Here is a 27,500-nt window from a genome sequence, read left to right as displayed (position 1 = left end):
GTGAACCATTGATAACTACTCTTTGAGTACAGTTTCTCAACCAGTTTTTCACCCACTTCATAGTAGGTTCATCTAGACTACATTTCCCTAGTTTTCTCTTAAGAATGTCATGTGGGACTGTGTCAAAAGCCATACTAAAATCAAGCTATATCACTTCTACTGCTCCCCCTCCCCACGTGGTAGGCCAGTAACCCTGTCAAAGAAATAGATTGGTTTGGCCTGACTGATCTGGACAAATCCATGTTGGCTACTACAGTATTTATAGTCCTATTATCTAGGTGCTTATGATGATGATGGTAATAATCACTTAAAGAGCAAGAAAGAGAGGGAGGGTCACAGATATGCACAACTGATGCTGAGTGATGGTTCATTTGGAGCCAAAGTGGGCAGAGGTTCATAGGTACCACCACTAATTTCCCCCCAATTAAGGGGAAGCCCAGTGGCACTTGGGGAGCAGCAGGATCCTATTTTGAACATTTCCACAATCTACTGTCATTCTGATTACTCACATGGCGGAGCTTATTTTATGGGTGGAGCTTGGAATAGTACCCCTGTCCCCTCCACCTTCTTTTTCCCCCAGTATGACCCTGATAATAACAGCATAATTAACAGTGCAGTAAATTCATGTTGGCACAAAGGTCCCTTTCCAGCCTGAGTGTACATGTCCAAAGCACTATGTACTCCAGGTGCCATGTAAATCGCAATACCCCCAAGGCAGCTCTCCATGCAGGACAAGGACCAAGTGGGGTGGGGATTGAATCAGGGAGCTGGGAAGCAAGGGACCTGGGTACTGCTACTGACTCAGCCAGCAGCTTCCTTTGGCAGGTCACCAGAGTGTCCCCAGCTGCGTAGTGGGAATAACACTTTCCAGGCGTGGTGCAGCACTTTGGGCTATGCAGCTGACAGGCCCTATCAGTGCAGAACAGGACCATGCTAAGCAGCCGAGAAGGGAGATGTCCACATTGCGTAGATGACCTGGGAGCTTGGTGCTCGAGCACTGGGCCAGAGCAAAGCTCACAGTGTGTTGTTTGTCTGCTGTAAGGTGAAGAGTGTGAACCTGTCAGAGGGCGAGGTGCTCGCCATTCGTGGAGTGGACGATGACAACTTGGTGATCTTAGCCAATCAGACACTTTTGGTGGAGGGTCAAGTGATTCGCAGCCCAACCAACACCATTTCCGTTTACTTCCGGACATTCCAAGACGATGTGGTTGGGACATTTCAGCTTCATTATCAGGGTATGTGTTCATTACCCGAAACTAGTGAGCCCCTCCCAGCCCCAGGGGTGAGAACCCAGCAGGGGCCTTGCACACCAGCCCCCCGGCACAGCCAGGCCAGCAGCATGGTCGTGTGGCTGGGGCAGTGGGCTGCAACCCAGGAGACTTGGGTTTTGTTCCTGACTCTCTCACTGATTCGCTGTGTGACCTTGGGCAAACCACCTCACCTGTCCCGTGCACGGAGCTGCTCTATTGCAGTCGGGAGATAGAGGGGAGGAGGGAATCAGACCCTGGGTGTCGTCTTTGCAGAATCCTTTCAGACCCCTGGCTAAAGATGCTACGTGAGCGGGACTTGTTAGAAGATTAAAGGTCCTTCCCCATCTACCGTGCCAATCCCTCTGCCACTGGCACTGTGTCCTGAATGGCTATTGGGCCATAAGTGCAACCATTACAAGCATGGGCAGAAGCACGTTTGCTTGTCATTATGTGGTGGCTCCCAAGCTCAGGGTGAACACAGGGACTGAGAGGTGAAATACTTCAGCCCCCATTCAGCCTAAGGCCTCTGAATAAAACCAGTTCGTATCCATTGTAGCTGAACACAATCTGCCCCCTGCACAAGCCTTTGCCCGCTTAGGAGAGGAATTAATAATCAAACACTAACTGCAGGCTTCTGCCCCTTGTGGGATGTGGCTGTGTTCTGTGGGACTGTGCTCAGAGGGTCTGCTCCAGCAAAGCAGGTAGTCATGTAAATAAACCCATTGTCTTCCTGTTCTTAGAGTTAGGCTCATGCTTGAATGCTTTGCTGGATCAGGGCCAGAGTGAGCAGATGTCTCTATTCCGGGACGCTTCCCGCACAGACACAGGTTAGTTATTTGTACGGGCCTTGAGAAGTCTAGTCTTTCTGGCACATTTCCAGTGGTTTCATTTTCCCCTAGGTCCACTGCATTCTGTTTCTGTTCCCATAGAGAAGCCCACCCTACAGGGACAAGTATGGAATCTTTATTTTTCCCTGGGACAGCTACAGAAAAATAAACGACTACAAGTGAATTCTTGTTAGAAACAAGAATTAGAAAGGACGTCTAATCGAAAGCGTGAACAGGTGAAAAGTCATTCATCAGTGGTTCAATGGCACAGACACGCAAGTCTCCAACAATGGTGTGTCTGGGCTAGTGTGACCAGGTTCCAGCACCTCTTCAGCTTTCACCCACTCTTCCTATTGTAGAATTAGGCAGAGAAGACAGTGGTGATGCTTGAAATCTCGCTGTGTGTTTGTTCTAGTGTTCATGCTGAGCTGCAGCTTTCCGCGGAGGCCTGACTTTGGAGATGTCACCGTAATGGATCTGCATTCTGGTGGAGTCGCCCATTTCCATTGTTACCTGGGATATGAACTCCAAGGCCCCAAACTGCTTACATGCATCAATGCATCTAGGCCTCACTGGAGCAGCCCCGAACCTGTCTGTTCAGGTACAGTATCTGATCAGCAACACAGGTGGTAAGACAAGCTGGACTCCAGAATAATTTAGTGTTAAAAGTTGAATGTGAGCCTGGGAGAGGGGAAAACCGTACCAAATTCTGCTCCCATTTACATCAGCGTGCATCCAGAGTAACTATCCGAGTCGGTGGAGTGACACTTCATTCGAGTAAAGCGTGACCGAACGGGCCCCTGCCTGGGTGCGGAACAGCTGGCATGGCACCAGCCGTGCTGGGTTGTCGAGAATCCACAGTGCTGAAAGGCAGAGACGGTACTGCCCCCTGCTTCCCTCTTGCTTTTTAGTGGCAAGTTGGAGGCATTTTCATTCTGTCTGGGGCCTGGTGACGAGGAAGGAGCTGCTCCCTGGACAGAAATGTCTGACTGGGGGCAGAACTGACCCACTGTTAGGCAAGTAACAAAAGGAAATGGCGATTTAAAAAAACAAAGAGAGAAAACAATGAGCAAAGCTCCTTTATCAAGTTGTTCCTGAGTTACTCAGTACATATTAGATTGCCAGGGAAAGCAAGGCCCTGCACCACTAATCTACGTACAGGCTCACCCCATGTTTCTTTTGGCAAGAGTACAGAAGCACGGGGCTGTACAAGCCAGTAATAAAAAGCCCCAGAGAGCCATCTGCCTTGGTTTATAACAAGACACAATAAGTGAATGAACAGACACTTATGGGGACAGTAACAATAAAATCGGCCTGATCCCATTTCTGCACTATCAGCAGCAGTCACAGTTCACCTGTTTTTCTCTGGGGGAGTAAAATTCCTCTTTGGACAGAAACCAGATGTGGCAAATCTCAGCCTCAAAGACAAATGTTTCAGCAAGTCACAGGCACGTGAAAGCAGAGAGTGCTAACAGTAACTGGCTAGCAATCTGTGCAGTCACTGGTGTGACCAGCACCCAGTGGAATGAGATCCTTCTAGGGAGGTTGTATCTGTTTGCTCCTTTGCATGTGCCACAAGCTGCATTCCAGGCACTTTTTGAGATGTCTTCTTGTCTGTCAGCTTCTTAATGCGCTGCTGGGCTGTCAGAATGGCCAGGTCTCATCACCTTCCCTCAGACTCAAGGAGGCATAGCCTCATCAGTGGCTTCTGGCGGAGGTAGAATGCAAATCCCCCAGGAGCCGATATATCTGCTCATCTCATCTCAAAAAGCTTTTCCTCCTGCCTCTACCACTCCTCTGCTTTAAGCTATTTCCAGTTGTGTTCAGAGCCACTCAGCTTGTGTGAGAGAATCACTCATGCAAAGCACAGCCTCCCTCATTACATTATACAGCCTCCTTCCTACATATTCCCTCTCCCATGCTTGCAGGGATTTCCCTGTCTCCACCATGCAGAGCTGCACACACTTGTACATTTGCAGTTCAGGATGGGGCAGTTTCCATTGAAATTGGGTTTGGGGGTCTACCCCTTGCTCCTAACTTTCCTTTCCCAAGTTAAATGAACCTAAAATGTCAAAGAGAAACCAAGTGGAAAGCAGAGCATCCCCTGATCTGGGGTCAAACCCACACAAAGCCACGAGCGTCACATGGTTTGAACCTGCAGCTGCAATAAATCAACCTAGTGTCCCTCCAGCACACTCTGCCATGCTGGGAAGGAAATGCAAAACCAGGGAACAGTTTGCATGCTTTGGGGATTCATAACAAGAGTGGATTCTGCTCTAAGTTATACTGGTGTAAATCCACTTCTTTGGAGTCAGTGGAGTCACTCCAGTTTACCCTGGTGCAGTTGAGAGTAGAATCTGCCCTGATTTGGCAGCCCATTTCTCGGGGAAGAGGCCCTTCTTAGCATACACTCATTTGTCAGTACAGAGCTCATGACCCACTTTATGTGGCTGGGACCGAAGCTCTGAATGGCCGTGTGCTCCAGTCTCACCGTCTCTGTGCTTTCCTCGCCAGCACCCTGTGGTGGCATGGTGCATAATGCCACAATTGGACGAGTTCTGTCACCGAGCTACCCTGGGAACCACAGCAACATGCACTGCGTGTGGACCATCACCGCTCCCCAGGGCCAGAAGCTGCACCTGCACTTTGAGAGGCTTCTGCTGAGTGAAAAGGACAGGTGAGGAGTCGCTCGCAGAGACACAGGCATGCTGACTCCAGAGCCCAGAATCTGAGCTGATCTGTGCAGGGAGGTTAGCTTTGCCATTGCTGCCAGGGCTACTGCTGGCATTCAGGGGTGCCAGGTCTCAGCACCCTGCTCTCCCCACCCTATGCCATCAGAGTGAGGAAGACCTGGCAGCCTCCTACCCCATCCAGAGGAGTCTTAAGGGTCTCGCAAGTGGTTTTCCTCAGGACTGACTGGACAGTGTATTCCGTCACTCCAGCCCGGGTGGGCCTTACCCAGTCACCTTTCAGACGGCCTGGGCCAGGTGTAGATCTCCCATCTCCAGGGCTTGCTGGGAGCAGGACACTTTCCATCTCGTTACGGTGGGAGCCAGTGAGTTGGCTAGGGATTTCGATGGCCCTGGGTGGTGAAGTGTAATTCCCACACCAGGGGTTCAGACCTCTAGCGGGTCTTGTGTGCGTGGGAGGGGGCAGGGAGCATCACCCATTTGGGGATTTCATTGTAGGCCAGCACTCTCTAGGGCAAGTGTCTCCAGTGTGCGGGGTGAGGGGAGGGAGCTGGATCACCTGCAGATCATCGCAATGGTCCCTTCTGGCCTTAAACATCTAGGGTTACCCCCACCCACCATGTGATTTAGCATGGGGCCTCTATAATGACACTGGGTCTCATCATCAGTAGCCCAATCCACAAACTGCCCCCCCTGCTCCTAAAACCCCAAAGGCCCATGGCTGCATCTGTGATGGAGTAGGGACTGTCTGTGTGGGGATGGGAGAGCAGGGGAGGACTTTAGGGGATGGACGATGCCAGGGCCTGTAACCTGAGCTAGGTAAGGGAGGGGAAAGGTCAACACCTTTGCCCGGGAAGGGGACAAAAGGAAGGGAGCGGCAGGAGGGAAGCAGTTTGAGTTTGGGCTTGGGGCTGTGTGGGCGGAATTCAGGGTATCCTAGCTAGGATCCAAGCACCCTGAAAGCCCAGAAGGACTCGGTGGAGGGGTCCTGACTGTGCCTGCAAGCTCTGCTGTAACCTGTGTTCCTGTTGTCCAATAAACCTTCTGTTTTACTGGCTGGCTAAGAGTCACTGTGGGTCCCCGGAAGAGGGGTGCAGGGCCGGACTCCCCCACACTCCGTGACAACTGGTGGCAGCGGTGGGATATACTGCATCCCGTGGACGGCGCTTCCTGCAGTAAGTGACTGGGGAGCAGTAAACGAAGGGGTGGTTAACCCCTGGGAGTGTGTGCCCAGTGAGAAGGACTTTGCAGTAACAGGGTCCCCCGGGGGATTGCAGCGAGCGGTCCCAGGGGCGGAGGAGTCTGCAGCTCGACCCTGGCAGAGAGGTGGTGACCTCACGAAGGGCTGGTGCACTAGGGGTCCCCCTGGAAACCGTGGGGAGCGGCAAGCACCCCGGCCTGTGAGTGGCCAGCAGGAAGATGTATGCCAAGCGGCGCAAGTGCGACCTGCTGGAGCTGTGAAAGCAGAGGGGTTGCGCCCGGGGAGACGCACCAAGGACCAGCTGATTGCCCAGCTGGAGCAGGGAGACCGCATGAATGAACGGAGCCCTGTCTCTGAGGGAAGCAGCCGAGCAGATGCAGCGCAGGCACCAATGTCTGTCCCCGCTGGGAGTGGTCAGCCGGCGGACGAGGGCTTCCCGAGACCCCCCCTTCCTAGGCCTAGGGGAAGGGCGAGGAGGAGCCCAGTGTATACCGAGGGCACCATGACACCCCCGGCCAGCAGGGGATCTGCCCAGCGAAGCTCACCCCCCAGCAGGGGATCCTCCCGGCAACGCTCGGCATCCATGGAGCGGACACGGCTGGAATATGAAAGGGAGCTGAGACGGGAGGAGCTCGAGTTAAAGAGGCAAGAGCTGGAGGAGAAGGCAAAACAGCGTGAACATGAGCAGGAGGAGAAGGAGAAACAGTGTAAACATGAGCTGGAGCTGGCCCGGCGGGCGAGCAGTGGGGCCCCGGCTGCGGTGAGTGAGGGGGGACCCAAGCCTACAAAGAGCTTTGATAAGCACTTGCTGCCCCGGCGTAAGGAGGGGGAGGACATAGATACCTTCCTGACGGCCTTTGAGAATGCCTGCGAGCTGCACAGGGTTGACCCTGCAGACAGGATCGCAGTTCTCACCCCCTTACTGGACTCCACAGCCGTGGAGGTGTACAGCCGACTGAAAGGGGCGGAGGCAGGGGACTACGAACTGTTCAAACAGGCCCTGCTCCACGAGTTTGGGCTGACTCCTGAGATGTACCGGAAAAAGTTCCGGAGCCAGCGTAAAACCCGTGAGGTCACATACCTACAACTGGTCAACCGGGCGCAGGGGTATGCCCGCAAGTGGATGGCTGGGGCCCAAACTAAAGAGGACCTGCTTGACCTATTCATACTGGAGCACCTGTACGAGCAGTGCCCGTCCGACCTGAGGCTGTGGTTGATGGACCAGAAGCCGGAGAACCCACAGCACGCAGGCCAGCTGGCCGACCAATTTGTGGACAGTCAGGCAGGGGATGGCAGGGAGGAGTCTCGAAGGAGAAAGCCTGCCTCAACGCAGAGAGAGAGTCATCATGGGACCTCCCAGCGGGGTCCTATGGAGAACCACCCCCAAAGGGGAACATCCAGCGTCAGGTCCCTCCGACCCACTCAAGGGGACCCACAAGACATGGGCTGCTATCGCTGTGGCCAATGAGGTCACATACGGGCCCAGTGCCCCAAGCTCAGGGACAGAACAAGCAGACCCAACCCGCAGAGGGTGGACTGGGTAAAAACCCAATCGGAGGAGGGGCTACATTCCCAGGAAAGGGGGGCTGGCAACATACCACCTGTGGACGCTCCAGGCTCCGGGTTTTTGGTTTACCGGGTGGGCGCGGGGCTGCCCCTCCAGAAAGAGTGCATTGTTTCCCTGGAGGTAGATGGGAGGAAGGTCACTGGGTACTGGGACACGGGCGCAGAAGTGACGCTGGCCCGACCCGAGGTAGTGGCCTCAGATCGGATGGTGCCTGACACCTACCTGACCCTGATGGGCGTGGGCGGGACCCCATTCAAGGTGCCCATGGCAAGGGTACACCTGAAATGGGGGGCCAAGGAGGGCCCCAAGGATGTGGGGGTACACCGATATTTGCCCGCTGACGTGTTAATGGGAGGGGACCTCGAGGACTGGCCTAGTAACACCCAGAGTGCCCTGGTCATGACTCGTAGTCAGAGTCGGCAAAGGGCACTGCACCCCGACAACGGGAAGGTACTCCACCCGAAGTGCAGGACCCTAACCCAGGGAGCGAGGAACGCCCAGGGGCACGGTGCAGAGATGCTGCGGCCTCAGACCCAGCCAGCAAGAGAGAGCTGGTCCCCATCCCTGTCCCAGCTGCTGAGTTCCAGGCCGAGTTGCAGAAAGATCCCTCCTTGCGGAAGCACAGGGACCGGGCTGACCTTAATGCGGTACAGACCATGAGGAGAGGTTGCAAGGAGAGGTTCCTGTGGGAGAAGGGGTTCCTGTACCGAGAATGGGCTCCCCCAGGGGAAGTAGAGTCATGGGGGATCAGGAGGCAGCTGGTGGTTCCCCAGAAGTTTCGTCACAAGCTGTTGTACCTGGCCCATGACATCCCTCTCGCAGGGCACCAGGGAATCCGGCGCACCAGGCAGAGGCTGCTACAGAACTTTTACTGGCCTGGGGTCTTTACCTATGTCCGACAGTACTGTCAATCCTTTGACCCCTGCCAGAGGGTTGGGAAGGCCCGGGACAAGGGGAGGCTTTGAGGCCTTTACCCATCATAGAAGAACCTTTCCAGAAGGTGGCCATGGACATAGTGGGACCCCTCAGCAAGATGACCCCTTAGTAGATCTATTCCCTGGGACCAAAGCGGGTTCCCCCCTGGAGGCGATTCCCCTCTCTGATCAGCTGACCCCGGGCCAGCACGCTGAGATGAGGGGGGTGCTGCATCTATACCGACAGCTGTTTTCCAGCCAGCCTGGACGCACTAATTTGACTGTCCACCGGGTAAAGACCGGGTCACATGCCCCTATAAGATGCTCCCCTTTTCGGGTCACTGGTAAAACTGCCCAGGATCTTGAAAGAGAGGTCAGGGACATGCTGGCTTTGGGGGTGATCCAGCTGTCTTCCAGCCCTTGGGCCTCGCCAGTGGTGCTGGTCCCCAAGAAGGATGGGTCAATCCGGTGCTGTGTGGATTATCGAAAGCTCAATGCCATCACCGTATCTGATGCCTACCCCATGCCCAGGCCTGACGAGCTCCTAGACAAGCTGGGAGGTCTCGGTACCTCACCACTATGGATCTTACCAAAGGCTACTGGCAAGTGCCGCTGGACGCAGATGCCAGGCTGAAATCGGCCTTTATCACCCCTCTGGGGCTCTACAAGTTTCTGACCCTGCCCTTCGGCCTCAAGGGAGCACCAGCCACCTTCCAGCGCCTGGTGGATCAGCTACTGAGGGGGATGGAGAGTTTTGCCGTGGCGTATATTGACGACATCTGCGTCTTCAGCCAGACCTGGGAGGACCACATGTCCCAGGTTAAACAAGTCCTGGACCGACTCCGAAAGGCTGGGTTAACAGTAAAGGCTGAGAAGTGCAAGGTGGGGATGGCTGAAGTATCTTACCTGGGCCATCGGGTGGGGAGTGGCTGCCTAAAGCCGGAACCAGCCAAGGTGGAGGTGATCAGAGAGTGGCCTGCTCCCCAAACCAAAACGCAGGTCCAGGCCTTTATTGGGATGACGGGGTACTATCGAAGGTTTGTGCCCCACTTTAGTGCCATAGCCGGCCCCATCACTGAACTGTGCAAAAAGGGGAAGCCAGACAAGGTGTTCTGGACTGAGCAGTGCCAGGAGACTCTCCAGGCGCTGAAGGAGGCTCTGGTTAGTGGCCCAGTTCTGGCAAACCCAGATTTTGACAAACCCTTTATGGTGTTCACCGACGCCTGAGACGCAGGACTAGGGGCGGTGTTAGTGCTGGAGGATGAAAATTGGGAGAGACACCCCATCGTGTACCTGAGTAAGAAGCTGCTACCCTGGGAACAAAGCTACGCGGCCATCGAGAAGGAATGCCTGGCCATGGCGTGGGCCCTTAAGAAGCTAGAGCCATATCTCTTTGGGCGACACTACACCGTGTACACCGACCACTCTCCCCTGACCTGGCTGCACCAGATGAAAGGAGCCAACGCCAAGCTCCTGAGGTGGAGCCTGCTCCTGCAGGACTATGACATGGACGTGGTCCATGTGAAGGGAAGTGCCAACCTGACAGCGGACGTGTTGTCCCGGAGAGGGGGCCCTGAACTTCCCCAGGTCACTGGGCAGAGTGACCCTGCTCAGTTCAGTCTCGAAGGGGGGAGAGATGTGATGGAGTAGGGGCTGTCTGTGTGGGGAGTGGGAGAGCAGGGGAGGACTTTAAGGGATGGACGATGCCAGGGCCTGTAACCTGAGCTAGGTAAGGGAGGGGAAAGGTCAACACCTTTGCCCGGGAAGGGGGAACAAAAGGAAGGGGGTGGCAGGAGGGAAGCAGTTTTGAGTTTGGGCTTGGGGCTGTGTGGGCGGAATTCAGGGGATCCTAGCTAGGATCCAAGCACCCTGAAAGCCCAGAAGGACTCGGTGGAGGGGTCCTGACTGTGCCTGCAAGCTCTGTTGTAACCTGTGTTCCTGTTGTCCAATAAACCTTCTGTTTTACTGGCTGGCTAAGAGTCACTGTGGGTCCCAGGAAGAGGGGTGCAGGGCCGGACTCCCCACACTCCGTGAGCAGCATCTCACCCACAAATCACAGTCTGTTGGCATCATAACGCAGAGCACACATTCATGGGGCTGATTGTTTGTGTTTAAGTGGCATTACAAATCAGTCTGGTAACAGGCAATAAAGCCAGTGTATGGCTTGTAGTAAAAGCAGAGAATAAAGCACCTGTTTACTACACAATAAACGACATAGCCTCGTTATGAATTGGTGTTGCATCATTTCTTTCAAACGCTGCCCTCTGAATGCATGACCAGAACAGGCCCCTGCCTAGGTGCAGAAGGACTGGCATGGCAACCTGCCGTGCTGGGTTGTCGAAATCACACGGTGCTGAAAGGCAGAGACGTTGCGCCTCCTGCTTCTCTGTTTTTAGTGGCAAGTTGGAAGCATTTCACTCTTCCAGGGGCCTGGTGAGGAGGAAGGAGCAGCTCCCTGTACAGAAACGTTTCACACTGTTTGCCATATACTCATTTCACCCTCTTCCTTCCTTTGCTTCAGCTCTCACTCTGATCATGGGCTGTGCTGGTAACTGAACGGGGCGGGGGTGTGTGGGAGTGAGCGATTACCAGGCTCTGCTGGCTCGGTCCCTACCCAGGCAGAAAGGTGGCCAGCAGAGGACAAGCCTTTGCTAACATGCCATGTCCTCTCTGAACAGAATGGTGGTGTACAGCGGAGAGACAAACCACTCAGCCATCCTCTACGATTCCCTCCGGACAGAGAACGTCCCCTTTGAAGGCGTGATCAGCGACGGGCTCCGCCATCCGCATTGACTTCATGGCGGATGAGGCGAGGGCCACCACAGCTTTCAACATTTCGATTTGAAGGTGACTCTCCCTTTAATTTTGGATCTGGCTGGTGGGTAGCAGCAGGCAGACACTAGCCAACGTTGCTTGTGCTCAGTGGAATCAGGCAATTAAGGGATGTACTGTTTACAGTGACTCTAGCAGGGGTTACCCTTCGTACCAATAGGAAGCTGCATGCCCCTGGCACCAAGAGAATCCAATAGCCACCCTGCCCCTTGTCCCTGCGTTATTGAGGCATCGATTGAACCTGGTGCTGAATCTGCCAGCAGACTGGTAGTCAACTCGCTCATATCTTTAGGCCAGTAGAGACAGGCCGTGTCTGCCCATGCAGCTCCCATGAATTACAGAGGAAAGTCAAGGGCAGTTCCTATTTCCCTCCCAGCATGCTGCTGCAAATGTGACAACAGCATGATCCCGTCTGGGATGATTTGCCTCCTAGCTGCAAACGTATCACTGGTGATTCATGGTCGGCTGCAGCTTCTAGTTCTCCCCAAAGTGAACAGGAATCAAGGCAAAAGAAGCGAGGGTCATTTCTGCAGTACAGATAGTCTGGGAAATGGGGTTCTTTTCCCTTCATTCTCTGTGACGGGCAAATCGGACCAATGTTTACAAGCCAGAGAGCATTCCCCAACCCCAGGGGAGAGTCAAGCCAGAAATGTTAGTCTGACAGCAGGACACTATACTTCCTCCCATGCTTCAGATTTACTTTGGTTAGCTTTGAGTTTGACAAGTGACTGCTCCAGAGGTGAGCCCCGTTCCAGTTGTTGGGGTCCCCTGTCCAGAGGAATCAGGGAAAAGCCAGCCTGTACCCGGGATGGCAGGCAGCACTGCAGATACATCCTGCTAGACAGACACACCAGGTGCAGTCAGATTAAAGCAGTGGCAGTTTAGATCTACATTTTTAAAAAGGTGGGGAGGGAATGGAGAATCACAGTTCCTCCAGTGTCATTGAAAATACAACCTCCTATTTGTTCCCAGTTTCCCTTTGCTTCCTCCTGCCCTGGCACCATCCGACATCAGAATCTATTTCCTTACTGAGGATGCAAAGACGCTGAACATTGTCTTCTGCTTTGTCCCCTTGTTCTGCAGGCACTTTAAATGTTTCCCTACAATCCCAGCTTTCCCAAACAGCTGTTTTATTTTATAGGCTTTTTTCCTTCAAAAATTTTTTGTGGGGTTTGGTGCCAAAGCTCCGCGGTGACTGTTAGAAGCTATAAAAATCCCACCCCATGTACTCACCTGGCTACTATTTAAGTCCCACTTAACCCCAGACCTAATCATCTGCGCTTAGAGTTAAGACCAATTTCTTTACATTTGAAAGTGCCATGATGCGTAATTAAACCTACATTATACAAAGAGTGTCTGTGCTAACCACAAATAACCCCTGCTCACTTTAACTAAGAAGTGCGCTGGAAGTAGAGAGGGCCAGATCCTCAGCACTGGTAAAATCAGGGAAGCTGCACTGATATCACCAGAACTGACTTCAGTGGCGCTATCCTTGTTTGCAACGAGCTGGGGGTCTGGCCCTGCTCTCTATATTTTGCAGTGTCAGTGACTGTCTAGTCAGCCAGTTGGGGGTTCCAATAGACCAGATATGTCTGAGCCTTTGAGACTTAGCACAATCTCCCTTCATCAGACCTGCTGTTGGTTCAATCAAACCCAAACCGTTCCTTCCTGCTTCCAGCCTTTGAAGACAGAATGGTGCAGCTCCCCTTCCTCGGGGTATGTGCAGTAGGAAACCCGGATGGACAGCCCTACAGGAGCTCTGTCCAGCATGGCTGCATTGCTACCCGGGCTGGTCTGAGAAGCTGGGGGTGTTAAGTACCAGAGAGCACTAACTAGACATCACTGTAACTGGGGCTGCCACCCAGTGCACCCTCAGGGCCTGGACACCTCTGCTATCCCCTGCCTGGTTTTCCCCTTCAGCAAACTCCGCCGTCTCTGTCAGCCAGGGCCAGTTCCAGCAGTTTTGCCGCCCCAAGCGGCATGAAAAAAAGCCACGATCGGCGGCACTTCGGCAGCAGCTCTGTTGCTGCTGCTTTATTCTTCGGCGGCTGGGTCCTTCCCTCTGAGGGGGACTGAGGGAGCCGCCAGCCCGAATTGCCACTGGAAGCGCTGAACGTACCGCCCCCTTCCATTGGCCCTACAAGCACGTGCTTCCTGCACTGGTGCTGGAGCCGGCCCTGCTGTCAGCCGCGCCCCCGCCTTAGCATCTGGGTGGTTTCTTACATTCACAGAGTTCGCAGACAAACACAAAAGCAATCTTCCACCCAGGCTTCCCCTGGGCATGGTCCCTTCCTCCAGGACCACAGCAAGAGACTCTCTTTCCATGTAGCTCACTCTGCCAGTCCCTCACATAGGAACCCCTCCCTGCAGCTTCCTGCTGCCTTTTACCCTGGGATCACCCTGATTCAACCCAGCTGGGGCCCCTCCTGTAACCAGGGCTGGCTTAGCCCCTGGCTCTCCAGTCCTGTTACAATCACCTAACACAATCCAGACTCTCTGACTTAGAAGGCAGAGTAATAAAGTCAAAGTCATAAGCAGATTCTCCCGGAGAGGTTTTGTGTGGGCGAGAGGGCTGCGGATGGTGGAATAAGTCAGACGTGTCCAGATGCATGGGTGGAGCAGAGTGAGCGTTACTTACAGGTTGGGCTGGTGATCTGACCCCTCCTAGCCCAGAGGTCAGCAACCTATGGCACGCGTGCCAAGATGGCACGCGAGCCAATTTTTAATGGCACGCAGCTACCTGTTGGGACTTCCGAGTGTCATTAAAAATCCTGCCGAGGCAGCAAGTCGCGGGGTACGTGGTCCCCGGCCGGAGTGCTGGCCCGAGAGCAGCAAGCCGCTGCCCCCACCCCGCTTTCACCTAGACCCCTGCTGCCGCGTAGCAGCGCTCTGGACGGGCTGGGGCTAGACGCTCCCGCGGGGCAGCGTTTGGCTCCGTGGGGAGAGAAAGATGCTCCCCGCTCATCGGGAGCCCTGCCACCGCGTGCTTAGTGCTCTGAGGGCTGGGGCTAGACGCTCCCGTGGGGCAGCGTTTGGCTCCATGGGGAGGGAAAGGTGCTCCCGCTCACTGGGAGGCCCCCTGCCACCGCGTGCTTAGTGCTGCTGAGGGCTGGGGCTAGACGCTCCCGTGGGGCAGCGTTTGGCTCCATGGGGAGGGAAAGGTGCTCCCCGCTCACGGGAGCCCTGCCAACCGCGTGCTTAGCGCTCTGAGGGGCTGGGGCTAGATGCTCACGCGGGCAGCGTTTGGCTCCATGGGAGGAAAGGTGCTCCCCGCTCATCGGAGCCCTGCCACCGCGTGCTTAGCGCTCTGAGGGGCGGGCGGAGCAGGCCTGCGCACGGGGGTGGCAGCGCAGCGGCAGGGCTCCGGCTGAGCGAGGAGCCTCATGGTAAGGGGACCAGCTCCGGGGGGCCGCCAGGCGCGGGGTTGGGTAAGGGGTGGAGGCAGTCAAGGGACAGGGAGCAGGTGGGTTGGTATGGGGGGGGTGGTATATTGGGGGTGGTTAGGGAGCAGGGGGGGTTGGATGGGGCATGGGAGTCCCGGGGTCTGTTTAGGGGGGGATAGGTGGGTCAGGGCAGTCAGGGGACAGGAGCAAAGAGGGTCCTGGGGCAGCAGTTAAGGTGTGTGGGGGTCTCTGGAGGGATGGTCAGGAGACAAGGAGCTGCTGGGGGTTGGATGAGTCAGGAGTTCTGGGGGTGACTGTCAGGCGGTAGGGGTGTGAGAGGGGTTGGGGCAGGCAGGGAGCGGGGGCGGGTTGTATGGGTCCAGATTTCTGGGGATCCTGTCAGGGGGCGGGGAGCAGTTAGATAGGCACGGGAGCCAGGGGGTGTGATAAGGTTTAGGGCAGTCAGGGGACAGGTAGGGGGTAGGGTCCTAAGGGGGCAGTCAGGGGATAAGGGGCAGGGAGGCTTAGATAGGGGGTGGGGTCCCAGGAGGGGGTAGTCGGGACAAAGAGCATGGGGGGTTGAGGGTTTGGGGGGGCAGTCACCTAGCCCTCTGCCCTGATCCCTGACCCCACACACACCCCCAGGCCCCTGCCCTGAGCCCTGTACCACCCAGCCCTCTGTTGACTCCTTCACCCCCCCATGACCCCAGCCCTGACTGGCCCCCCCTACACATACCCAGCCCCCCTACCCTGACACCTGCACTCCCCTCACATGCCCCCAGCTCTCTGCCCTGACTTGCACTCCCCACATCCCCAGCCCCCCCACATCCCATGCACCCTGCACATCCCCACCCCCACCCTGAGCACCAAACGGGAGCTCCTGCACCCCCACTCACATTCCCACCTGCACCCCTCACACCAAATGGGAGCTGCCCAGGTAAGTGCCCCCACACCCAAACCTCCTGCCCCAACCCTGAGCCCCCACCCTCATTCTAGCTCCTGGCCAGACCCTTCACCCCCAGCCCTGTGCTCGGTCCACTCCCACCCTCAGCTCCGTGCAGAGAGGAAGAGATGGGCCAGAACCAGGGAGAAGGTAGGTACCCACTGTATGTGGGCAGGGCCGGGACCCCAGACCGGCAGCGGGCTGAGTGGGTCCGGCAGCTGGGATTCCCGCTGGCAGGAGCCAGTGGATGGAACCCCTGAGCAGCAATGGATCCCGGCTGCTGGCCCCACACAGCCTGCTGCTGGTCTGGGGTTCTGGATGCCAGACCCTTCCCACCTGGGGTCCCAGCCGCAGGCCCCACTCAGCCCACTGCCGGCCTAGGTGAACAGAACCCCAGACCAGCAGCAGGCTGAGCGGGTCCGGCAGCCAGGATCCTGGCTGGCAGGAGCCGGAGGATGGAACCCCTGAGCGGCAGTGAGCTGAGCCGCTCAGCCCACTGTCAGTCTGGGGTCCCGGCCCCAGCCCCGCACAGTCTGCTGCCGGTCTAGGGTTCTGGCTGCCAGACCCTTCCCACCTGGGGTCCCGGCCGCAGGCCCCATCAGCCCACTGCCGGCCTAGGTGAACAGAACCCAGACTCAGCAGCAGGCTGAGCGGGTCGGTGGAGTAAGATCAACATTTTAATTTAATTTCAAATGAAGCTTCTTAAACACTTGAAAACCTTGTTTATTTTACAATACAACACTAGTGTAGTATAAAATATATATAGACTTGTAGAGAGAACCTTCTAAAAACATAAAATGTATGGGCCGCACGCAAAACCTTAAATTAGAGTGAATAAATGAAGACATCGGCACACCCACTTCTGAAAGATTGCCGACCCCTGCTCTAGCCCATAGAAGGGCCTGGGGCCTGCAAGACTTCATTGTACTGGACCCCCTTCTACCACAAAACTACTACCCGGCCCCAGAAGGGGGGACTGAAGCCTGAGCCTGCCGAGCCCGCTGCTCTGGGCAGGGGGGCCTGTAACCTGAGCCCTGCTGTCCAGGAACTGAGCCAAAGGCCTGCACCCCGGGTGGTGGGGCTTGAGCTTCGGCTTTGCACCGGACCCCAGCCAGCCCTGGTGACCCTACTGAAATGGGGTCACGACCCACTTTGGGGTCCCAGCCTGCAGTTTGAGAGCCGCTAGAATAGGGGCTGATATGTTCCCCAGTTAAACTTCCTGTGCAGATCCATGCAATACAGCCCCTGGTGATTGCAGAAAATGCCTAACTTGGACCCTCCAAGATAACAGAGAAGTAATCTTACTCCAGTCATTTGCCTTCTGCCTGTGAAGTGTCATAGAGCAGGCCGAGCAGCTGTCCAATCTGACGGTTCTGTTCAATATCTTCATCAACGATTTAGATGTTGGCATGGAAAGTACGCTTATTAAGTTTGCGGACGATACCAAACTGGAGGGATTGCACTGCTCTGGAGGACAGGGTCAAAATTCAAAATGATCTGGACAAATTGGAGAAATGGTCTGAGGTAAACCGGATGAAGTTCAATAAAGATAAATGCAAAGTGCTCCACCTAGGAAGGAACAATCAGTTTCACACATACAGAATGGGAAGAGACTGTCTAGGAAGGAGTATGGCAGAAAGAGATCTAGGGGTCATAGTAGACCACAAGCTTAATATGAGTCAACAGTGTGATACTGTTGCAAAAAAAGCAAACATGATTCTGGGATGCATTAACAGGTGTGTTGTAAACAAGACACGAGAAGTCATTCTTCCGCTTTACTCTGCGCTGATTAGGCCTCAACTGGAGTATTGTGTCCAGTTCTGGGCACCGCATTTCAAGAAAGATGTGGAGAAATTGGAGAGGGTCCAGAGAAGAGCAACAAGAATGATTAAAGGTCTTGAGAACATGACCTATGAAGGAGGCTGAAGGAATTGGGTTTGTTTAGTTTGGAAAAGAGAAGACTGAGAGGGGACATGATAGCAGTTTTCAGGTATCTAAAAGGGTGTCATCAGGAGGAGGGAGGAAAACTTATTCACCTTAGCCTCCAATGATAGAACAAGAAGCAATGGGCTTAAACTGCAGCAAGGGAGATTTAGGTTGGACATTAGGAAAAGTTCCTAACTGTCAGGGTAGTTAAACACTGGAATAGATTGCCTAGGGAGATTGTGGAATCTCCATCTCTGGGAGATATTTAAGAGTAGGTTAGATAAATGTCTGTTAGGGATGGTCTAGACAGTATTTGGTCCTGCCATGAGGGCAGGGGACTGGACTCGATGACCTCTCGAGGTCTCTTCCCGTCCTAGAGTCTATGGCCATGTCTACATCTAAAATTTTGCAGCGCTGGTTGTTACAGCTGTATTAGTACAGCTGTATAGGGCCAGCGCTGCAGAGTGGCCACACTTACAGCAACCAGCGCTGCAAGTGGTGTTAGATGTGGCCACACTGCAGCGCTGTTGGGCGGCTTCAAGGGGGGTCCGGGAAGCGAGCGAGAGCAAACCGGGAAAGGAGACCAGCTTCGCCGCGGTTTGCTCTCGCGTTCCCGGAGCCACCCAGCAAACCGCAGGGAAGGAGACCTGCTTGCTCGGGGTTCCGGGAACGAGAGAGCAAACCGGGAAAGGAGACCCGCTTCGCCGCGGTTTGCTCTCGCGTTCCCGGAGCCACCCAGCAAACCGCAGGGAAGGAGACCTGCTTGCTCGGGGTTCCGGGAACGAGAGAGCAAACCGGGAAAGGAGACCAGCTTGATTACCAGAGGCTTCCTCCTTCCACGGAGGTCAAGAAAAGCGCTGGTAAATGTCTACATTGGATTACCAGCGCTGGATCACCAGTGCTGGATCCTCTACACCCGAGACAAAACGGGAGTACGGCCAGCGCTGCAAACAGGGAGTTGCAGCGCTGGTGGTGCCCTGCAGATGTGTACACCTTCAAAGTTGCAGCGCTGTAACTCCCTCACCAGCGCTGCAACTTTCTGATGTAGACAAGCCCTATGAGTCTATGAGTTTATGACTGAGGAATGGCCTGCATTGTGAACCAGTTAATATCCAAGAGCGTCTCCTTTGGAGAAGGAGAGGTTCAGGGGACATGCCAGGTGAATCCCAGGAGAGCTCCAAGAGATTTGCCACAATTGTCATTTAAATACATGCTGCTGTCAGGATCAGTCTAAGACCTCGGCTCTCTGACCAGACTCAATAACATGCAATAATCCCAGGGAAGAAGATTGCTCAGTGAATATATAAACTAGCAGCATGGCTTATATATTACTGTTGATAATACCAAAGGAAGTGGGCTTGGCTAAGCCGTAAAAGCTCAGAGCAGATAAACCATTGTTAATCCTAATTGCCTGTAAATAAGCTACGGAACAGTGCTGCAACATCCCATACAGGAGCCCGGTTCAGCAGTGGCCACGCTGTGAAGCAGATGCCAGGTGCCTGCAGTTTGGGAAGGGGTTTCCAACATCAGACCCAAACTCTTCTTCTAGTAACATGTTAAGTGATAAAAACGTCCAGACCAGCCCTGACTAGAACCTGCTCAGTTACAGTCAATTGACAGCTTTCAATTTCGGCTTCCGCACATTGTTTCCCAGCTCACAGTCACTGGGCACTAGCTCTGTTTGCTCAGCGCTGGCTGGGGATTGGGCTGCCCGGGGGAACCTTTAACCAGAATTGCCACCCTCGATGTAAAACAGATGTGACTGGAATGGAATTTATTCGACAGGCAGATTTCTCCCTCCCACATGCCCCCGCACATGGCACAGTGCCAGGGAGCCCAATGGCATTCCAGACCGTGGCACAAACTACACTGGCATCCAGACTGTGCCAGGCTCACTGCTGCTGGGACGTACCAGTCCTGACTTCCGGAGAGGCCCTGCCAGGGAGATAAGCACTGACTCGGGCTGGTTCTTATTCTTCCTAGAGCAGCTCACTGCTCCCTAGCGCTACCACAGAGAGGTTATGTAACACTGGTCTGTATAATGGATAACAGCCTACTACTGCTAATGGACTTACACCTTTAGCTCAGCTGGTGCTTTGGAGCTGATGGCCCAGAGTGCAGACTCTGTTGATTACCTGTGGTGAGAGTTGTTACAGTTGCACAAAAACTAGAAAAGGAGCCGGTGACAGGTGCTGTCTCCTCCCCAGAGCAGGGTCTGTGCTGCGTCTGTCCAATTAACATGGTGTTTCTCCTCAAGCTTTCGAGCGAGGCCATTGCTATGAACCCTACATTCAAAATGGGAATTTTACCACCTCTGATCCTACCTACAACCTGGGAACGATGGTGGAGTTCACCTGTGACCCTGGCCATTCTCTGGAGCAGGGACCTGCCATAATCGAGTGTATCAACGTCAGGGACCCCTACTGGAATGACACCGAGCCACTGTGCAGAGGTCAGTTACCCGCAGCCAGCTGGGGTCGCTATGCCTTGTGCTGGTACTGCACGTAGGAGAACATACAAAAATAAAAACTCTCCAGCGTTAGTGACCGCGCTGTCAGAGAAAGTGACTGCATGTGAGTGAGGATAACGTAGCCAAGTTCAGGCATATATCTGTGAGCCCTTGCACAGCCTTCGGAGACAGGACAGCAAATGCAAAGAGGGCCTTAGCCTCCATGGGCCTGTTGACTGCACTGGAAGAGTGGGGGGCTTGATCTTTCTCAAAGTCGGCAGCCAGAGCTCCCCCTGTGCCAGGCAGAGCTCCCATCGCGCTGCAGGCAGCATTCCCTCAGCCCCCAGGACTGCTGCTGCACATTGAGTGGATGTTTTCAGAGAACTATCCACAATGACTCCAAGATCTCTTTCCTGAGTGGGGTCTAAATGAGCTGTTACCACTCAAGAAAGATCTTGGAGTCATTGTGGATAGTTTTCTGAAAACATCCACTCAGTGTGCAGAGGCGTCAAAAAAGCGAACAGAATGTTGGGAATCATTAAGAAAGGGATAGATAATAAGACAGAAAATATCATAATGCCTCTCTATAAATCCATGGTTCGCCCACATCTTGAATACTGAGTGCAGATGTGGTCGCCTCATCTCAAAAAAGATATATTGGAATTGGAAAAGGTGCAGAAAAGGGCAACAAAAATGATTAGGGGTATGGAACGGCTTCCGTATAAAGAGAGATTAATAAGACTGGGACTTTTCAACTTGGAAAAGAGACTAATAAGGGGGGATATGATAGAGGTCTATAAAATCATGAGTGATGTGGAGAAAGTACATAAGAAAGCGTTATTTACTCCTTCTCATAACACCAGAACTAGGGGTCACCATATGAAATTAATAGGCAGCAGGTTTAAAACAAACAAAAGGAAGTTTTTTTCACACAACGCACCGTCAACCTGTGGAACTCCTTGCCAGAGGATGTTGTGAAGGCCAAGACCATAACAGGGCTCAAAAAGGAACTAGATAAATTCATGGAGGACAGGTCCATCAATGGCTATGAGCCGGGATGGTGTCCCTCGCCTATGTTTGCCAGAAGCTGGGAATGGGAGACAGGGGATGGATCACTTGATGATTGCCTGTTCTGTTCATTCCCTCTGGGGCACCTGGCATTGGTCACTGTCAGTAGACAGGATACTGGGCTAGCTGGACCTTTGGTCTGACTCAGTATGGCAGTTCTTATGAGTCACCTCTCTCTGTCTCTCGCTATTTCAGCAATGTGTGGAGGGGAGCTCTCTGCCATGGCAGGAGTCATCCTGTCCCCCAACTGGCCAGAGCCCTATGCTGAGGGAGAGGACTGCATCTGGAGGGTACACGTTGGGGAGGAAAAGCGGCTTTTCCTGGACATCCAGCTGTGAGTACTTTGCAGGAGCCTGACCTGGGCTGGGCTGATCCCTTTCCTCCAGCAGCTGGTTTATCATGTGTGATTGTTCTGCTGACACCAGAAATTGTTACAAGGCCCTGGGTGTGTTTGTGGGACGTGCTGCCCTTTGCTGTGCTTAGACCTCGGCAGGAGGGCTACGCACAAAGTGACCACAGATAACACTTACTGTGCCAAGACCGGCTACCTACTAGCTGCCTCCGTCACAGAGAAAAGCACCTCTGTGTCCCAAAAGTTCTAATCCTGCTTCTGTCTCTGAAACTGCTGGTCATCTTCAGCGAGTCACTGAACCTCTGTGCCTCAGTTTCCCCACCCATCTGAGGGATTGGGATATTAATGGGGGCAATATGAATAATGCCATAATTTTAGATGCAGATCGGACAGGCAGAGGTGCTAAAAGAACTAGAGATTGCAAAGCATTTTGAAGATGAAAATATTACACGAGTGTCGTTTGATTTATAAATCTAGATCACACCCTGTGGAAATCTGCTGGGCTCATGGATGAAGGTTCTTAGCACAAATTCTGCCTCCTTTTGCAGAATCTCAGTTTTAAACAGTGGAACTTGCTGGCCCATTTTGACAAGAGTCTCCATGCCAATGTGGTGCCACTCGATCTGCAGCATGACACTCGTGTGTCTGCTCTAGATCATGTGGGTGAGCTAGAAAGCCCCTCAAGGGAGGTGTGTGCTCCCTGGCCCTGACAAAGGGCTACCCCAACATGCATAGGGAGAAGGCAGATGAAACTCCTGCTGCTGTGGGGTTCTCTAAGGCGCAGAAATCTCTATCCGCCACCCAGTCTTGCCCTCTCTGAAACATTCTCTTTCAGTGCCAGCCCCAGCTGGGCTCTGGATGGGACCCTACTGGCTGGCTCTGGCCTAGGCTCTCCTTCTTGGCTGGGTTCTTTTAAGCTCTTTTCACTAGCACAGGATGAAATCCTTTGTGACGCACTCTGGGCTCGCTGCTCCGGTGATGAGGAGGGCTGCTCCAGAAGGGAAATGTGCTCTTCCCGTCGTTTCACTAGCTAATGGTTCTTGAGAGGGCTGTTGTGCTTGCAAGTCCTACTGCTGGAGGGAGCAATACCAGGCCTGCATGAGATCAGCCTCAGCAAGGAATCATTTTAGCAGGGATCAGCTCCATAGCTAGTTGAAAATCAGGTACTGGATCGTATTCCAGCCCAGCTCTGCAGTGCCATTATGGTGCTATATTAACTCGCCTGGTCTCTTACCCTGCAGAAAAGCATTTACTGACTCCCCTATGGCTCACTGACATTCAGACAGTGTCCAAAAGAACCGTGCAACAGTCTCAGCTTGAGGGCCTGGCAGAGCCAACAGAACACGCTGCTTTCAGGGAGCATCCCAGACTCCAGAGCGTCTGGGCTTTTGCTGCTAATGAACCCGTCTAGAGGACGCTCAGAAAAAGGCTCCGGAGCAGGCAGAATGCTATTTTGTGGTGACCTCCCTGCCAGCTCTGCAGCTTGTGCAGTCTTGGATATCAAGGGAACTTGCTGTCTACAGAGGGAAGAGCTTCAGTTTAAAATAGTCTTCTGGGGGCCTGGCCTTGTGTTCTGTACAACTCAGCCCCTATCAGAAGGAGCAAAAGTATCCCACGCTCACGTCCACGGCAATGTCTTAGGAGCGGACGCCAGTGCTCTAGGCAAGCTGGGCCACAGGCAGAGCCCGTGTCACTGGAGTAATTAGCTGGGTCTATGCTTCAGACTCCAGAGCAAGGTCTTAAACTTTCCGCCTGGGCCTCAGACTTTTCTGTGTCGCAAGGCTGGCTGGGGAAGCATGTGCAGGAAATGGCAGGTACTTGGCTGCAGGCTCTCATGCACTGGGGTTTTCTCAGTCATTGCTGGCACACAGTGTACTGCAGTTTGAAGAGGGTTTGGGCCTGTGCAGCCCTGAGAGCAGAGGCAGGTTGGCTGGGAAGCTGAGGAATGAGGAGGAATTTTCTTGCTGTCTTTTCTCCCTTTGAAACTATTAAACGCTGGTGGAATTTAAGACGTCATCATTCCCCACATTACCAGCAGTAAAAGTCTGCTTTCCGAAATGTGGCTGCAGCCCCAGGGAAGGCTGATGGGCTCATTCTGTGACATCCTTTCAGGCCTGGCCTGGATCATTACTGGTCCAGAACACCCATGGTCGAGACAGTTTGAAACTATATGCAGGTGTTTGGGTGTATCTGTTGCTAATGAAAATTCAGAACAAATAAACACAAGACGCCACTCCCAAGCAATGCCCTCTGCAACTTTGGTTCTGCAAAAAAACATGCCAAGAACAGCCATAAACAGTGAGAACATCCATGAACACTTCACCAGCTGCTGTTCCCTGGTCGTTTTCATTAGCCTTTTAATTCCTACTTCAATGCTTTTAGAACAGATTTGAGAACCTGGAAACGACTGTGGTAAAAATGGACTGTTAGGGCAGATGTTGTATTTACAAGGGCTTAGATAGCTTCAGAGCGAGTGACCCTTCCGTAGGCATGAGGTGCAGAGCGGCTGCAAAGGGCAGCGTGTAAACACAGCATCCTCCTCTCACCTGGTACTTTTAACTCAGTCAAGTGTCCAGCAGATGGAGACACGCAATAAATAATGACTTACCTACACTCTGGTAATCATGCAAGTGAGAGCCAATCGCAATTTCCCTGTATTATTGATAGGAACATAGGATTCGTATAGCAAAAGGGGCCCATGGCCTATCCAGTGTGATCCCCTGTCTCCCTGATGCTATGCCTGATGCTTTGCAGGAGGGCAAAAACTCCTGATGCTCCTGTCTGGATATGTAACACCTCACATAAGGCAAAGCCACTTCTTCACTGTGGTGACCTGCTAATGCTCTAAGATGTACTCAGAGCTCCCCTTGTGTTCTGCAAACACTCCATCATGGCCATAACGTTGGGCAGCAGGGGGGAACCTACTGGATGGTTCCTGGGAGCAGAGGGAGATTGACACAGGTTGGATAGCAGGTGGGTTGAGTGTCCCTTTCACAACCCTTGTCCTCGACAAACATGACTCATTTCAGGTCACAAATTGCACTTGACCTCCTGCTTCCTCTGTCATTCAGTTGCTCAATGGTCTACTCTAGACTGTGAGAAAGTGTGACTGGGTGGGATGTCTTTGTATGTGCCTGTTCCGCAAGTCGTTCCTTGGCTCTGTGCATGTCTCACTTGGTCACTTAGCTCAGAAGCAACCAAGACTTTGGTGGGAACTTAACAGAGGAAAAAGAGAACAAGCTTGGTTTTGAAAAAGACTGAAGTGAGACTATGTAATAGAACATCTCACCCAGACACACATGCACATATCCATGCAAGTGTGTTTATTGTGTGGAGAGTGGGCCGGTTCTGTCTGGCTTTCTGCAAACCTGCTTCCAGATTTAGAAGCCTGCATGGCCATTCACTGATGTAATGATCCCTTCCATCCTGTTTGCAAACAGCTTTTACTTCTCTTTCGGGTGGATCCAAGAAGTGTTCCCCAAAACAGGGGGAAGGTTTTATTAAAGACAAATGAGCTGGGGACTGAAGCTGGTCTCTGCCATGAATGAACCCCCTGCTAACACATGCTTGTCCAGGGCAGTCCAAAGCTACAAACTAACTTGCATTATTTCCTGTATTCTTCTGGCCCAGTGTGCTCTGAGGGTCACCGCCGGCCCTGACCCTCAGACATGTCGCTTTATGGAAGCCCAAGTTAGCAGGGCTGCAGTCACTGGCACTCTCACCTGTGGCTGTAGTTAAACTCCAGGACATTCTCTTTTAATGGGAACTTGATGAGGTCCAAGCAATAGGAACAGCATAATTCCATGGCACCTAATATTGTCTCTAGGTGCTTATTGTCTAGGTAGGACACTTCCGAGACCTTTGTGTAACTTTGAGAGACAGAGCACAACTTGCAGCCTACAGACAGCATCCAGTCTACACAGCTCCCCACCCCATGGCTGCCCCAACTGGTGAGGGCATAGTGCCACAGCCAGAGAGGCAGCAGTGAGGCTGCGTGCCTCTCGGGAATGCTCAGCACAGCTCCAGCTTTGTAAGGAATTGTGTTTGATGCTTTAAAAACCACCGAGTACGAGCCTCTGAACTGTGGTGTGGCTGCCACTCGATCACTCATCTGACAGAGCAAACGAGACAGCGTTGTGTGCATGCACACTTCAGCAGAGCACAACACATCTCAGTCAGCAAACAAGCGCATGTGCCAATAACTACATCCATTTCCAGGCTCAGTACAGAGCTCTGGACTAGAAACTGGGCGCTCAGCACTCTAGCTGAGAGCTCTGCTGGTAAGCTAAGTGCCAGGACAGACTCACACTCATCACACTGCCTGCAAATCCTTTGGCCTGTTTCACAGCTGTCAGAGCAAGTGGTGTCAGAATTACTGGATTCAGAGTGGTAGCCGTATTAGTCTGTATCAGCAATAAGAATGGGGAGTACCTGTGGCACCTTAGAAACTAACACATTTATTTAAGCATAAGCTTTTGTGAGCGAAAACCCACTTTGTCGGATGCATGGAGTGGAAAATACAGTAGTAACATATATACTGTATACACAGAGAACATGAAAAAATAGGTGTTGCCATACACACTATAACAAGAGTGAGCAGTTAAGGTGTGCTATTCCCAGCAGGAGAAAAAAAACTTTTGTGGTGATAATCAGGATGGCCCATTTCCAACAGTTGACAAGAAGGTGTGAGTAACAGTAGGGGGAAAAATAGCCTGGGGAAACAGGTTTGACTTTGTGTAATGACCCATCCACTCCCAGTCTTTATTCAAGCCTAATTTAATGGTGTCCAGTTTGCAAATTAATTCCAATTCTTCAGTTTTCATTGGAGTCTGTTTTTGAAGTTTTTTTTGTTGGAGTATTGACTTTTAGGTCTGTAATCAAGTGGCCAGGGAGATTGAAGTGTTCTCCGACTGGTTTTTGAATGTTATAATTCTTGACGTCTGATTTGTGTCCATTTATTCTTTTACGTAGAGACTGTCCAGTTTGGCCGATGTACGTGGCAGAGGGCATTGCTGGCACATGATGGCATATATCACATTGGTAGATGTGCAGGTGACTGAGCCCCTGATGGCGTGGCTGATGTGGTTAGGTGCTATGATGGTGTCCCCTGAATAGATATGTGGACAGAGTTGGCATCGGGCTTTGTTGCAGGGACAGGTTCCTGGGTTAGTGTGTCTGTTGTGTGGTGTGTGGTTCCTGGAGGTGCCCAATGTTTGCCTTCTGTGCACGAACCTCAGCGTGCGGGAGAGTTCGCTTGCCTTGTGCACCATTGTTACGGGGATTGTTTCTGGGGCTGAATACACCCAAGAGAGGCAAGCATTGGTGTGACTTTCTTTGTCAGGAAATCGTCACAGCGGGACCCTCTCGGCTCGGGTTTGAGGCATGGAAGCCCGGAGCAAATCTGGCTTGTGCGTGAAGCAGAAGATTGGGAAGACAGGGTTTCTCAGGCAGGCATCAGAGGGATTTTTCTGCTTTTCCTGCCTGGCTTAATGTCCTTGCTGGGTTTGCTTGGCCTGTTAAGAGCTGCTCAGGCAGGAGGCTGTTTGTAATGTAACCGCAGCTTTGTTAGAACTGGCCACTGATGAGCCATACACCCTGATGGCTGTGCCACTGGGTGGCGCTCTTTGGACATGCTGTGACACACATACACACATGCTCTGCATGGGCTCCAGGACATGCAGAACAGAGCAGGGAGGCAGGCGGCCTCAGAGCCAGGGAAAGCAGCTACTGTCACCCGTGGGGCCCAGTTCGTGGGGCCTGGCTGCTAGCGTCCGGCAGTGGAATAGTGTTAGTGCTGGTCACTCACTAGTGTGCACGTCACAGAATCATACAAACGTAGAATATCAGGGTTGGAGGGACCTCCGGAGGTATCTAGTCAGGAGGGCTGCACGCTGCTTTGTCAAGAGGACGCTGTCTCAAGTGGGTCCCTAAGCCCTTTCTCTAACATGGCTGCTGAGAGCTCAGGATGAGCTCCCCTGATCTCTCTCCATTAGCGTGCGTGGAGACCAGTCCGGAATTTCCCCTCACAAGTTATTTCCCCCACAGCTGCCATGCACTGCAGACAGAGCGCACGTGGGTACCTGGCACCATCTCAGGCT

General features: G+C 53.2%; 1 protein-coding gene across 1 annotated transcript in view; it reads left to right on the top strand.

Annotated features, from left to right (window-relative positions):
* Positions 1–27,500, top strand: part of SEZ6L (seizure related 6 homolog like) — a 67,643-nt gene that overhangs the window by 18,051 nt on the left and 22,092 nt on the right. The window contains 8 exon segments of the mRNA XM_030583221.1: positions 1,043–1,235; positions 2,493–2,678; positions 4,592–4,754; positions 11,128–11,221; positions 11,223–11,285; positions 11,287–11,296; positions 19,791–19,985; positions 21,246–21,384. Of these exon segments, the coding sequence (XP_030439081.1) occupies positions 1,043–1,235; positions 2,493–2,678; positions 4,592–4,754; positions 11,128–11,221; positions 11,223–11,285; positions 11,287–11,296; positions 19,791–19,985; positions 21,246–21,384 (1,043 nt within the window).

This window comes from Gopherus evgoodei, chromosome 13 (assembly GCF_007399415.2).
Source record: "Gopherus evgoodei ecotype Sinaloan lineage chromosome 13, rGopEvg1_v1.p, whole genome shotgun sequence".
NCBI classification, from domain to species: Eukaryota; Metazoa; Chordata; order Testudines; family Testudinidae; genus Gopherus; species Gopherus evgoodei.
The sequence above is the reverse complement of the archived record's forward strand: the minus strand, read 5'-3'. Positions and strand labels throughout refer to the sequence as shown.